General features: G+C 35.4%; 2 protein-coding genes across 2 annotated transcripts; both read left to right on the plus strand.

Annotated features, from left to right (window-relative positions):
- LOC105164728 (cytosolic sulfotransferase 15) lies at nt 85–1,481 on the plus strand. The gene has a single exon (XM_011083503.2). The coding sequence runs from the start codon at nt 270–272 to the stop codon at nt 1,254–1,256; it is 987 nt and encodes a 328-aa protein (XP_011081805.1). The 5' UTR covers nt 85–269; the 3' UTR covers nt 1,257–1,481.
- LOC105156018 (cytosolic sulfotransferase 15-like) lies at nt 11,909–13,124 on the plus strand. The gene has a single exon (XM_011072039.2). It carries the CDS (start codon nt 11,975–11,977, stop codon nt 12,932–12,934), a length of 960 nt encoding a protein of 319 aa, XP_011070341.1. The 5' UTR covers nt 11,909–11,974; the 3' UTR covers nt 12,935–13,124.

Below are 13,381 nucleotides of genomic sequence, written 5' to 3' on the forward strand. Positions count from 1 at the left end.
ATCTTGGATGCACCTCCCCTGCATCGGTCCATGCGTTATTGTACTTTCCTTGCGTGATCCATAAAAACATATACTTTTCTTGCATGATTAATTGTGATGCATATGAACCACTACTGCCCAAAAACTTAATTATCTTGTAATGTTTTCAAGATTCCCACTCCAAAGTCTTAAAAACAGTGCATATAGAGTAGTCTATGAGGAGTAGTTGAGTTGGCTTTAGAATATACATACAATAGCCAATATATTCTGCCGACGCATTCATCGTTGAAATGGAGAAGAAAAAAGACGTAAATTGTTCTTCTGCGGACGCTGAGAAGGATGACCTCCAGGAGCTGCTTCACACACTTGAACAACATAAGAGTTGGGATAGTCGTCCCCTCGTTAGGTACGAGCGCATTTGGTTGCCGGTAATGTTATTCCGACCAATATTAACTTCCCAAAAGCACTTCAAAGCAGAAGGCACAGATATAATATTGACAACCATGCCTAAATCAGGAACCACCTGGTTGAAAGCTCTTACTTTTTCCATAGCCAATCGTAATGTTTTTTCCATTCATCAAAGTCCATTACTCTCTTACAATCCTCACACACTTGTGCCTTTCCTAGAGTACACGATTTACCGGGATCAAGATAATCCTGAGCTGGAAAACATTCCACGTCCAAGAATTTTCTCGACTCATATGCCTTTCAAAATCCTTCCTGATTCCATCCGGGAATCTGAATGTAGAATTATCTACATCTGCAGAAACCCTTTGGACCAGTTCGTCTCACACTATCATTTCATGCTTCAAAACAAGATTGAAAAAGACGCAATTCCACTTGAACTAGACGAGGTTTTTGACATGTTTTGCCAGGGAATTCAACCCTTTGGGCCCTTTTGGGACCATATGCTTGGCTACTGGAATGCCCACTTGAAGAATCCTCAGAAAGTGTTGTTTCTAAAGTACGAGGATCTGAAACAGGATATTTCGTCCCATATAAAGAAGATTGCTGAATTCATCGGGTTCCCGTTTTCGGCGGAGGAAGAAAACCAGGGTATGATAGAACAAATCTCAAGGCTATGTAGCTTTGAAAATCTTAAGAATTTGGAGGTGAACAAGAGTGGCTATTTTATTGGGTCAATAAAAAACAGTTCATTCTTCAGGAAGGGAGAAGTTGGAGATTGGGTCAATCATCTGACTCCGGCAATGGCTGAACGCGTCAAGAACCTGACGGAGACCAAGTTCCAGGGCTCCGGTTTGGTTTTCAAGATGTGATGAAAAGATCAGGTGCTGAAGTTTAAGATTCTGGTTCGTATCACATTAATAGTAGTTTTTATTTCCAGCTTCTTTTCTTTACTGAAATGTAAAATTTGTATGGATTTCATTTTCTGCTCATCCAAGAAAAGAGGAAAAACTGAACATAAGACTCTTCACCTCACACAAAAACACGGTTGTTGAAAAATAATATAGAAAATTGTAATTTTAGTCTTTTAATTTAAGGAGTGGTATTTTTAATTCTATATATATTCATTTTCGTAATTTAGTTCTGTAATTTTATAATTTTGACAATTTTAATCATTTTTTGGCTAATTCTGCCGGAAGTTGCATTTCTAGTCCTGCAAATAAATTCATGCAGGACAAAAAATACTAACTCCTCTAAGTTATAGGATTGAAAATATCAATGTTCCCTAAATTACAAGACAAAAAATACAATTTAATTGAGTCATGTGCACATCACATGGGATATTCCTGCCAAATTGGCCGAAAAAGGATTAAAATTGTCAAATTTTTAAAGTTACAGAACTAAATTACAAAAATCAATTCGTACAAAACTAAAAATGTCACCACTCATAAGTTACAGATTAATATTGTGTTTTTCCCATAAATGATATATTGACTCCATTGTTCCTGTAACTGAAACTAGTACACGAGGCACAGTGAAATCAAAGAAAAATATGGAGATAATTACATTGTTTTCCTCTAAAAATTTGGTATAATTATGGATCAATTCTTGTAATTTGCATAATTACATTTAGGATGTGATTGATATATAAAAAAATCATATTTGAATACCATTCTGTAATTGGTATATACAAAACATTAGAAGACAATAAAATTGTAATTTATTTAATTGATTTCATTCATATGATTGATCATTAAAAATAAATTTAGTGATGGAATATAATAACTTTTATGACAAGTTTGCACTTTGATATATATATATATATATATATATATATATAAATATGTTGAATGCATTGTATAAAAATAATAATTTTATAAAATACTTATAAAAGATTATAAGCAATTTATAAAATATCTTATATGTTATTAAGAAAAATGTATGAGAAAATTTTATTGATCGAATCCACATAGACAGTATTTTTTGCCGAAAAAAAAATTATATTAATTTAAACAATCAAATCAACTAATCTATTTAATCACAATACATTTATAATTATATCTCAATACTTGATAGAAGAAATATTTTGAATTTATAAAAATTAGAATTAAATATCAAAACCAATGAATCAATATTTTGTCCCAGTATTTTGTTATTAATTCAAAATGATATTTGAAATTAATGAAAAGAGTCACCCTCAGTAAGATATGCCCCAGAAATATTAATACCTTGTATAATGTGATCATGACAAGGATAATTTTGTAAAAAAAAAAAAAAAATATCATTTCCAAGCTCATAGAGATAGCTAATACCATGTTTTTTGGGATGGAATTACTAATTCCTCTCCTAAAAGAAAATAAATATCATTATTAGCCAAAATTTATCGAATTTATTGATATCTATAAAAAAAATTATATAAAAATTTATGTTTACCCTCATTGACACAGGTTATACAAATCTTCTTTGGCAAAACTAACCTTTACACATCTTCACACGTAAATTCGTGTGGGGCGATATATCTTTCACCTTTATAAGAATATTTTGTTTAGAAAAAAATTATTTGACCTGCGATATATAAGCGAGTAATAATCAATTTATGGGTAAACAGGAATTCTCATTCAACTTTTTTACTAATGAATGGTTTTACAAAAGAAGTAAAATTTAAAAATTGTAAAAAAACATGGATAAGACTGTCGGCAGAAAACGACAAAGGCCAACAATCAGCAAAGCAAGAAAGCCAGCTGGAAATCACTTGACCGACAAGCCCTTATGACCAACATCTGGAAAGGACGAGGCAATGACGAACGCAGTGACGTTATTCGAAAGAGACAAGATGATGACGAATGCAATAACGTCATCAAAAATAAGTTTGGAGTCCGAATTTGAAGTTGGCGGACGCCTATAAATAAAGAGGCAATGAAGCAGAAGGGGATTATCAGAAAAGTTCTCCTAGTCTTCAAAGCATTAGAATTCTAAGTCTTTTCAATCTTTTGTAGTATTTTAATCTTTCAGTTTATGGGTGTTTCCCCAACGAGTCAAGTCCTCTAATATGAGAGGCTAAACAGTTGTCTCCTCCAACGGAGGAATAATATCTATGTAATATTTTCTATATTTCTTCAATAAAAGTTAGGCTTTTGTTCAATCTTCTTGTCCAAAATTCTATTAAGTCTCTGTATTGGAGTCCCTTTTACGCCCTAAGGTAGGAAACGAAATAGGGCTGTGCTGTTTTGTAATTGAATGAGCCAAGTGCCTACGAACCATCTGTTACGGTAATGTGGTTGGAAGAAGTCCGTAAAACCGAGGACTTGAAAAACTCAAAAATAGAGTGGTCAAAGCAAGGTACGAATTTATGGGGTCTTAATTTATTTTAAAAGCATGTTGGGCCGTTTTAAGAGCATGAAAATAGATTATGAAGCTATTTCCTTTGAAAGGGTAAAATGGTCATAAAATAGGTTGAAGGACCATATTTACGCTAAATTAATAGATAAATGACTAAATCTAATATTGTCAAAGTTAGAGGACCAAAATTAATCCTTGACAAAGATAAAGGACTAAAGTTTTCTTTATCCCTTTATTGTAGCTTTAATACATTCAAACATAACTAGGTAGGAAAAAGCAAGTAGATCAGGCAAAATTACATTTTTAGTTCTGAAACTACAGGTTATTAGTACTATTGGTCCTACTCCATTTACACATTTAGTCACTTTTTTTTATCAGTTTAGTTCTGAACATCTCACATAGGTCATTTTGTTTTGAAAATTTAGTTGCTTGTTGGCAATTTTTGTGCTAACGACCTATAATTACAAGATCATAAATGAGATCTATTCACAGACTAAATTCGTGAAAAAAAAACTGAATTTATATATAAAATAAAGGATTAAGTGCAATTTTGGTCCTCTAACTATAGTCATTTCTCATTTTAGTCCTTTAACTTCCTAGGGTAAGGAAATGGTCCTTTACCATTTTTAATTGCTCAATTTTGAAACCTTTTTCATCGAATATTTATCCAGCTTGCCGAAAAATTCCACGTGGAACCCATGTGGACTTTGAAATTAGGGGTGAGATATTATTGGCTATATGAAGTTGAGTTAGCAGTTTTTACGATTTTTCAAAAGAGAAAAAAATTGATGTGGCATGAATGGCCACATTACACGCTGATGTGGAATGAGAGGGAAAATAAACAGATTCCACATGTATTGATTTATAAGAGAAGCCCCATCCCCAAATGAAGAATCCTATGCATCTTGCTCGCCCCCTTCATTAAAATTCCTTCAATGTCCACTGTTACAAGTTCACATGAGTGCTACTGTGGAACGCCCGTGGTGATGCGTATGGCATGGACGAACGAGAACCCATGAAGAAGGTTTCACTCCTGCAGGAATTACTACAAGGTAAGAAAACCCAATTTGGGTTGGAGTTTCTCTTAAACTATTATGTTTGTTGGGTTGGAAACTGGATCTGATGGTTTTTGGTAGAGAGGAGGGTGTAGGTTTTTTGCATGGAACGATCTCCAATTTTTCAAAGGGCTAGGGCCATTATTCCAAGTTTTCTGAGGATAAATGGCATGGAATTAGAGATTGAACTTTGAGAAAGCGAAACAGAAAAACAAAAGAAATCTTGTTGTCTTACCTTTGCTTTGGATGATTCTATGTTGGTTGTGAAAATAGGTAGGTAGATAGATTTTTTTTTCTTGCTGCTTTTGTATTAGAAGGAAACAATCCTTTGCAATCATCGAATGTACAAGTGTACTTGTTCTTTTAATTCGGAATGAAATTTGGTAATGTACAAGTATTACTGTTTGTATATGTTTTGGTTATGGGAGTACTTGATTTTTTATTTATGGATGTAAATATTTTTTACTGAAAAATCTGGGAATAAAAAGCCTGGAAAGAACTAAAAACCCCTTCAAGACTGGAACTAAATAGCCTAGAAAAACTAGAACTGAACATCTAGAAAAATTGGAACTAAACAACCTAGAAAACAAGAATTAATACTAAAAAAAATTTCAATTTACCGAATCAACAAGTTCACAATGAAACTAAATTCATTTCACCGATGACATAAGGTTCACAATGAGTGTACTCTTCATTTCCAAATATAAATTCATTCTGCAAACATAGGTGTAAAATTCAAACTTCAAAAAACAAAAGGAGCTGTGAACAGTATATAACAATTACTACAAAAGATTTTAAGCACAAAATGAGCAATAACTATTAAAGATATTTGTATATCTGATGAACTAAGCTGGCTTCAATCTAAAATCTTTTATCCTCCTTATCTTATTGTTGGATTACGGTTTCCATGTGGTGCTCTTGATGTGGTAGGAAAAACTGGTAACCCATGGATGCCAATCATAGGTGGAGGTGCTCGAATTTGGACCCTGGGTTATAAGGTTAAGTGCTGGTCTGACTGTTGCAGGTGTTGATACATTGATGGACCTTGCTTGTACACTGGAGCTGTTGCAGCTTGAGATTCCATTTGTATGATACAGGGTTCAACAGTGGATTCAAGGATGGGGTCTTCTTCTGGTTGCAAAGGTGGAAGAATGTTAGCACCTTGTGTTTCCCGTGGAAAGCAAAAACCAAATTAATGCATGCATTGAACTAGCTTGGAAAAACTTCAAAAAAAAAAGAAGCAACTTAAACTTACAGTTGAGGTATCCATTTTTCTCAATGATGTTAACTGCATTTCTTGTGCTTTCCTCTTGCCAGCCTATTATATCAATGCAAAAGTAATTAAAATAGAAAATCAATGTTATTATCATTATAAACCAGGGTTTCTTACTTTAACACTTGTGCCTTCTATGTTAACACGTGTGGCTTCCATATTGATTGTTGCTTCAGTCATCTGCAAAAGGGAAGTTTGAAACTGTAATTAGAAGATAAAGATTACAATGGCAAAACATTATTACTAATTTTTTAGGCACCTCTTGTGTTGCAAGTGATACTCTTTTTGGACACTTGGTTGTATTCTGCCCAAGTTCCTCACATGTTCTCTAATAAACTGTGGTGATGTCTTCTAAGTTTCAGTACTTGCTTCCTCTTTCTTTTCTTTTTGTTCTTCAGTGTAGGCTCATCACTCTCTTCTTCTTGCCTTTGCAGGCTTCCCTGCACCCCTTCCAAAGTTGGGTGGTAGAGGAGGAATTATGCAAGACTCTGACCACAAGCCCACATGGCTCATTTCTATAGTAGGTTTATATACTCTTCTATAAGTCTCATCACTGTAACAGTCTGCCACATAATCTGAAGGGTCCTGTTTTTGGTGATAAATGGCATAACTGGCATGCTTACATGGTATGCTGGACAGTTGCCACTTCTAACAACTGCAACTCCAAGACCCAAGATCCACACAATGTTGACTACTATCAAAACAAGATATTTGGTAATGGAAATCATCAGCATTAATGGCCATATAGTTGGATATCTTATTTGCATGTTTCTGTAAGATCATATGTAATTGACCAGAGCTTGAGGTGGATAAAAGGAGGTTGAACCGGATGCTTAAAGTCGTATATACCCTGACCAAGGAGCAGAGAGGAGGATATGTGAATGGATTAGTCATCTTAAGTTTCCTAATTATTATGAATCTAATTTGGCCCAGTATGTTGACATGAATAAGCTGAAGCTTTACGACATGAAGAGTCATGATTGTCACGTATTCATGCACAAGCTGATCCCGATTGCCTTCCATGAAATACTTCGTGAGCTTGTGTGGAATGCGTTGACAGAGGTCAACCTCGTATTCTAGATTCTATGTTCGACACCGCTCTATGTAAACAAAGTACAAGATTTGAAGCTGGTATCGCCACCATTTTGTGCGACCTCGAGAAAATATTTCCTCCAGCTTTTTTCAACTTAATGGAACACCTAATTGTTCACTTGTTATATTAAGCATGTGTGGATGGGCCCGTAAAATGCAGCTGGATGTGCCCTTTTGAGAGGTAAATACATGAGTTATTCTAATTTTTTAAAATAGTTTCAGTGTTATATGTGTTCTACTAAATATTCATTTATTAGATTTCTTCGCGACTTGAAGATGAAGGTAAAAAATAAAGTACACGTTGAGGCATCAATTGTAGATGCTTACCTTGTATAAGAAATTAGTCTATTCACTTCTAAATACTTTGAGCCACATATTCTTTGCACACAGAACATGCCATGCAGAAATGACGAGCTCTGTATGAACGACAATCGTATCTAATGATTTATTTTCAACTACTTGGCCAAGCATGTGGTGCCTCAAAGAAGAGGTCGCTCAGCGGCTCAGAGAGTCACATAATTGAGATGTACATCTTGTGCAATTGTAAGATAGTCACGCTATAGTACGAGTAAGTATAAAGATACCAATAGGTTATAAATTATTGTTATTTTCAAACTTTTAACCTACGAATCTATATGTATTCTAAATTTTACATACAGGTCTTTTTGAATGAATTATACGAGCACCACCACTGAAGGACCCCAATATTGAGGAGCTAGTAGCTACTCAGTTCAAGGATTGGTTCAAACATCGTATAAGTTGTGCTTTATGAATTGTGTCACAGCTATCAGTCCTCAATATATGATTTCTCTAATATTTTCCATATAGGTGAAATCAAAATTGAATTACACGGACAACAAGCAATTAAAGTTGCATTATTTGGGTTCTATAGTTAAAGTCACAACATTCCAAACTTACTTTGTGAATGGTTATAATTTCCACACTGAACATCACAGTATAGACAAGTCAACTATGAACTGTGGGTGTGTGTGTCAAATGCTCAACATATATAGACACAGACAATAACTTTTATGGGTTTCTAAAAGCGATAATTCATTTGGATCACCCACTTATTCTAAACATGCAGATCGTTTTATTTAAATACCGTTGGACCGATCCCACGAAAGTTATGAATGTACATCCTTATTATCACCTAGTTAACGTAAACATGTTCATCTTCAATTCTTTGTTTTAGTGTTGTTATATTGAACAATTTCTGAATTTTCTTTTCGTTATTTTATTTTATGAGTTATTAATTAATTAATGTTATACTCAATGCTTATGCGATATTACAAATTATGATATATTAGTTCAATAAATAGGTTAGCATTAAAAAGTTTACGAGTATGCAAAGGCACACACTCAAATTAAAAACGTACAATTTTATATTTAAATATATTTTTTTGTTTATTTAAACTTACAATTAGAAAAATATTCCGCTTGCTATGCTTGTGGAATAATAAATATACAACTTAGCATATAAAATTGAGCGTTGACATACCAGAAAATAAATCATCTAGGCCAGCTGGCCATCATGTGGTTTTCATTAATAATGCATGTGATTTTTATTTCTTATTTCTTGTTAATTGCAAAATCTTCTGAATCAGTTTGTCTGGTCACAGGAAGAAATTTAACTTTTAAAATGGCTAATTATTAATATAATTAAGAATAATCACAATCACGCAGTGATGTTGTCGTCATTTTTTTAGTGTCGTTAAAACATTTGCTATTGTCATAGCTAAGAATTATGACAAAAATATTTTTCTTTGTACATAATTTGAATTTTATCATTGATTTTATTTAATCATGACTAATAATTTATATTTACCATAATTTTTAATCCATAATCATTAAAAATGTAGACAATAATAATTTTTTTTTCCAACGCGAGGAAGAAATCAACGCGATGAGGACCAGTGTTGTTATCGATGAGGAAGAAATCAACGAGATGAAGGACAGCGAGTCGACCAGGGACTAGGGTCGCATGAAGAGAGGAGAGCAATCGAAAGAAGGCAAGAACCGATCTGAAAAAGATCGAGAAAGACGAGTACATTAATAACCTAAATATCACAGATATACTCCATTGAATACTACTAGGGAGAAAGCCATGTTAATGGTAGAGAAGGAAGGACTTCTTCAATGGCCAGGTAAAACACGGGATACCCCTACTAAAAAATTTTCTAGCAAATATTGCAAGTTCCATAAAGACAAAGGCCACGACACTGAGGAGTGCTTCCAATTAAAGGACGAAATCGAGAGGCTGATTAGGCGGAGTTACTTTAAGAATTTAATCGAGAAAAGAAGCGAACCAGGAAATAGAAGTAGATCGCGGAGTAGAGATCGAGGCTGAAAAGACGATCCAGGCAGGAATGAGCCTCGCGATAATGCGCCCACCAAAGGAGTCATCCATACCATATCGGGAGGTCCTACAGGTGGAAACTCATCAAGAGCTCGTAAGAGGTATGCGAGGCATTGTAGATACAGGCGGGGAGGACAAGTATTGTGTGTGGAACCTCAAGAGGACTTCGTTTCTGGAAATAAAGATTTAAGCTCGGGATCGGAGGCCCAAAATGATCCCATGGTCATCAGAATGGAAGCTGTGGGAATTACTCAGGGGGAAGGTCGTTGGCCTAGAAGATTTTAAGGCAAGGATACTATTGGCCCACCATGGTGGAGGACGCAAAAGAGTTCACGAAGAAATGTGAGAACTGGAAGAAGTTTGCAGGTTTGTTGCAGTCACCAGCGACTCCACTTGAAGCTCTCAAGGTCGTGTGTCCTTTTGATCAATGGGGAATCGACATCTTAGGTCCTTTCCCACAAGCAGCGGCCCAAAAGAAGTTCCTAATTGTGGCTGTGGAATATTTTGCCAAATGGTGGAGGCAGAAGCATTAGCAAAGATCTCTGAAAAAAAGGTAATTAATTTCATTTCGAAAAACATAATTTGCAGGTTTGGCATTCCAAGAGTGTTGGTGTCAGACAATGGAGCTCAGTTTCAAGGGAAGAAGATCGTATCATGGTGCAAGGAGTTCAAAATCCAGCAAAATTTCACTGCAGTTAGGAACCCTCAAGCGAACGGACAGGTCAAAGTAACGAATAGGATTTCATTGCAACACTTGAAGACTCAATTAGAGGGAACTAAAGGATCATGGGTCGAGAAGTTACCAGGCGTGCTATGGGCTTATAGAACCACGCTAAGGTCATCTACAGGAGAGACCCATTTTGGCTTGGTATATGGTAGTGAGGCGATCATACCGGTAGAGATAGGAAAAGAGAAGGTGAGGATGAGTCAGTATGATCCACAAGAAAATGCTCGGGCAAGATCCTTTGATCTCAGTGTGGTCGAAGAATGCAGGGATCGCACTTATACCAAAATACTGCAATAGAGCCTGATGACTAAAAATACAACCGAAGGGTGAAGCCCAAGATTTTCAGGTGGGCGACCTCGTTTTGAAGAAAGTTGAAGTATCCAAGCATGTAGGGAACCTGGACCCTACGTAGGAGGGTCCTTACAAGGTCGTAGAAGTAAAGAGGAAAGGAACGTTTGCTCTCCAAGATATGGAAGGCAAGGATCTGTCCAAACCATGGAACATTCATAACTTGAAAAAGTTTTATGCCTAGAGGAATCCAACGACCTGAAAAAGGTCTATTTTGAAGAAATTGGGTGAACTAGAAGTCTAAGAAAGATGCAAATCTTTTGCTCCGTAAAAGAACTAAAAAAGATACCAATAGTTTATAAATTATTGTTATTTTCAAACTTTTAGCCCATGCATTGATATGTATTCTAAATTTTACATACAGGTCCTTTCTGAATGAATTATACTAGCACCACCACTCGAAGGACCCTAATATTGAGGAGCTAGTAGCTACTCAGTTCAAGGATTGGTTCAAATATTGTATAAGTTGTGCTTTATGAATTGTGTCACAACTGTCAGTCATCAATATATGATTTCTCTAATATTTGCAATATAGGTGAAATCAGAATTGAATTACACAGACAACAAGCTGTTAAAGTTGCATTATTGAGGTTCTATAGCTAAAGTCACAGCATTCCAAACTTACTTTGTGAATGGTTACAATTTCCACACTGAACATCTCAGTATAGACAAGTCAACTGTGAAGTGTGGGGTGTGTGTCAAATGCTCATCATATATAGATACGGACAGTAACTTCTATGAATTTCTAAAAGAGATAATTCATTTGGATCACCCACTTATTCTAAACATGCAGATCGTTTTATTTAAATGCCGTTAGATCGATCCCACGAAAGTTATGAATGTACATCCTTATTATCACCTAGTTAATGTAAACTTGTTCATCTTCAGTTCTTTGTTTTAGTGTTGTTATATTGAACAATTTCTGAATTTGCTTTTCGTTATTTTATTTTATGAGTTATTAATTGATTAATGTTATACTCAATGCTTATGCAATATTACAAATTATGATATATTAGTTCAATAAATAGGTTAGCATTAAAAAGTTTACAAGTATGCAAAGGCACACACTCAAATTAAAAACGTACAAGTTTATATTTAAATATATGTTTTTGTTTATTTAAACTTACAATTAGAAAAATAATCCGGTTGCTATGCTTGTGGAATAATAAATATACAACTTAGCATATAAAATTGAGCGTTGACATAGCAGAAAAAAATAATCTAGGCCATGTGCTTTTTATTAATAATCCATGATTCATCCGGTACACTACCCAACACTTTATCTTGTGTAACACTCCAAAAATCCTGATATGAAACAAAGCACATGTAGAGACTGTAGAGTAGTCTATAAAAGAGTAGTACGTACTTGAATTTTTCAGAATACATTCATCATTCAAATGGAGAAGAAAGAAGTTTCAAATGAGCTCCAGGAGTTGCTCCAAACACTTGAACAACAGACGAACTGGGATGGCCGTCGGCTCGTTAAATACGATGGATTCTGGTTGTCAGAAATCGTACTCCGACCAATATTGTCCGCTCAAAAGTACTTCAAAGCAAAAGATTCCGACATCATATTGACATCCATCCCAAAATCAGGAACCACCTGGTTGAAAGCGCTTCTGTTTTCCATAGCCAATCGCAACGTTATCTCCATTGACCAAAGCCCTTTACTCACTTCCAATCCTCACACAGTTGTGCCCTTCCTCGAGGCCAATCTTTATTTGTTCCAAGAAAATCCAAATCTCCAAGACCTCCCTAGTCCAAGAATTTTCGCAACACACATGCCTTTCAAAATCCTTCCTGATTCCATCCGTGAATCCGAGTGTAAAATTATCTACATCTGCAGAAATCCTTTGGATCTGTTCGTTTCACAACGCAATTTCTTGCTCGAAAACAAGATAGAAAAAGACGCAGTGCCACTCGATATAGACGCGGCTTTCGACTTGTTTTGCCAGGGAATTTATCTTTTCGGGCCCTTCTGGGACCATATTCTTGGATACTGGAATGCTGGCTTGAAGAATCCTCAGAAAGTGTTGTTTCTGAGGTACGAGGATCTGAAAGAGGATATCACGCCTCATGTCAAGAAGATTGCTGAATTCATCGGGTCCCCATTTTCACCCGAGGAAGAAAAACAAGGTGTCGTGGATCAAATCTCAAGGCTATGTAGCTTCGAAAATCTTAGGAATTTGGAGGTGAACAAGAATGGATACATCCTTGAGGTACTGAAAAACAGTTCATTCTTCAGGAAGGGAGAAGTCGGAGATTGGATCAATCATCTTACTCCTGCAATGGCTGAACGTGTTAAGGACCTCATGGCGAGCAAGTTCGACGGCTCTGGTTTAACTTTCAAGATCTAAACAAAACTTCAGCGATTGAAGAATACGATTATGGGAGAACATTTGAAGAATTTTTCAGAGGTTAATTAGTATTAAGGTTCACTGCAAGTTTCTGTTCTTACTGCAATCTGTTTGTATGGATCTCATTTTCTACTTATGAATAACATTTGTAAATGAAACTCTTGGGCGCAAAAAGATGGCGGTTGACGAATTCAATCTATTCTGTTCCATTTTCCTTATCATTTCTTTCTTTTCATTTTTTAAGAAAAAAAAAATAATGAATGAAACATTTTTTTTTTTTAAGTAAAAATACACAAATATATATTCCTAGCAGACCGATGAAGAGTAGTGCGAGTGTCTCTTGCTGCAACCGCAGTTTGCGCATGGCCTCTACAGCAACTCGACATCAATAATGTCTTTTTGCACGGGCATTTGGACGAAAACATTTATATGACTCCACCTGAGGGA

The sequence above is a fragment of the Sesamum indicum genome, linkage group LG1 (assembly GCF_000512975.1).
Source record: "Sesamum indicum cultivar Zhongzhi No. 13 linkage group LG1, S_indicum_v1.0, whole genome shotgun sequence".
In the NCBI taxonomy this organism is placed as follows: Eukaryota; Viridiplantae; Streptophyta; class Magnoliopsida; order Lamiales; family Pedaliaceae; genus Sesamum; species Sesamum indicum.

What these genes read in the sequence shown, in the direction of transcription:
- LOC105156018 (XM_011072039.2), top strand. Translation starts at nt 11,975, where the DNA reads ATGGAGAAGAAAGAAGTTTCAAATGAGCTCCAGGAGTTGCTCCAAACA.
- LOC105164728 (XM_011083503.2), top strand. Translation starts at nt 270, where the DNA reads ATGGAGAAGAAAAAAGACGTAAATTGTTCTTCTGCGGACGCTGAGAAG.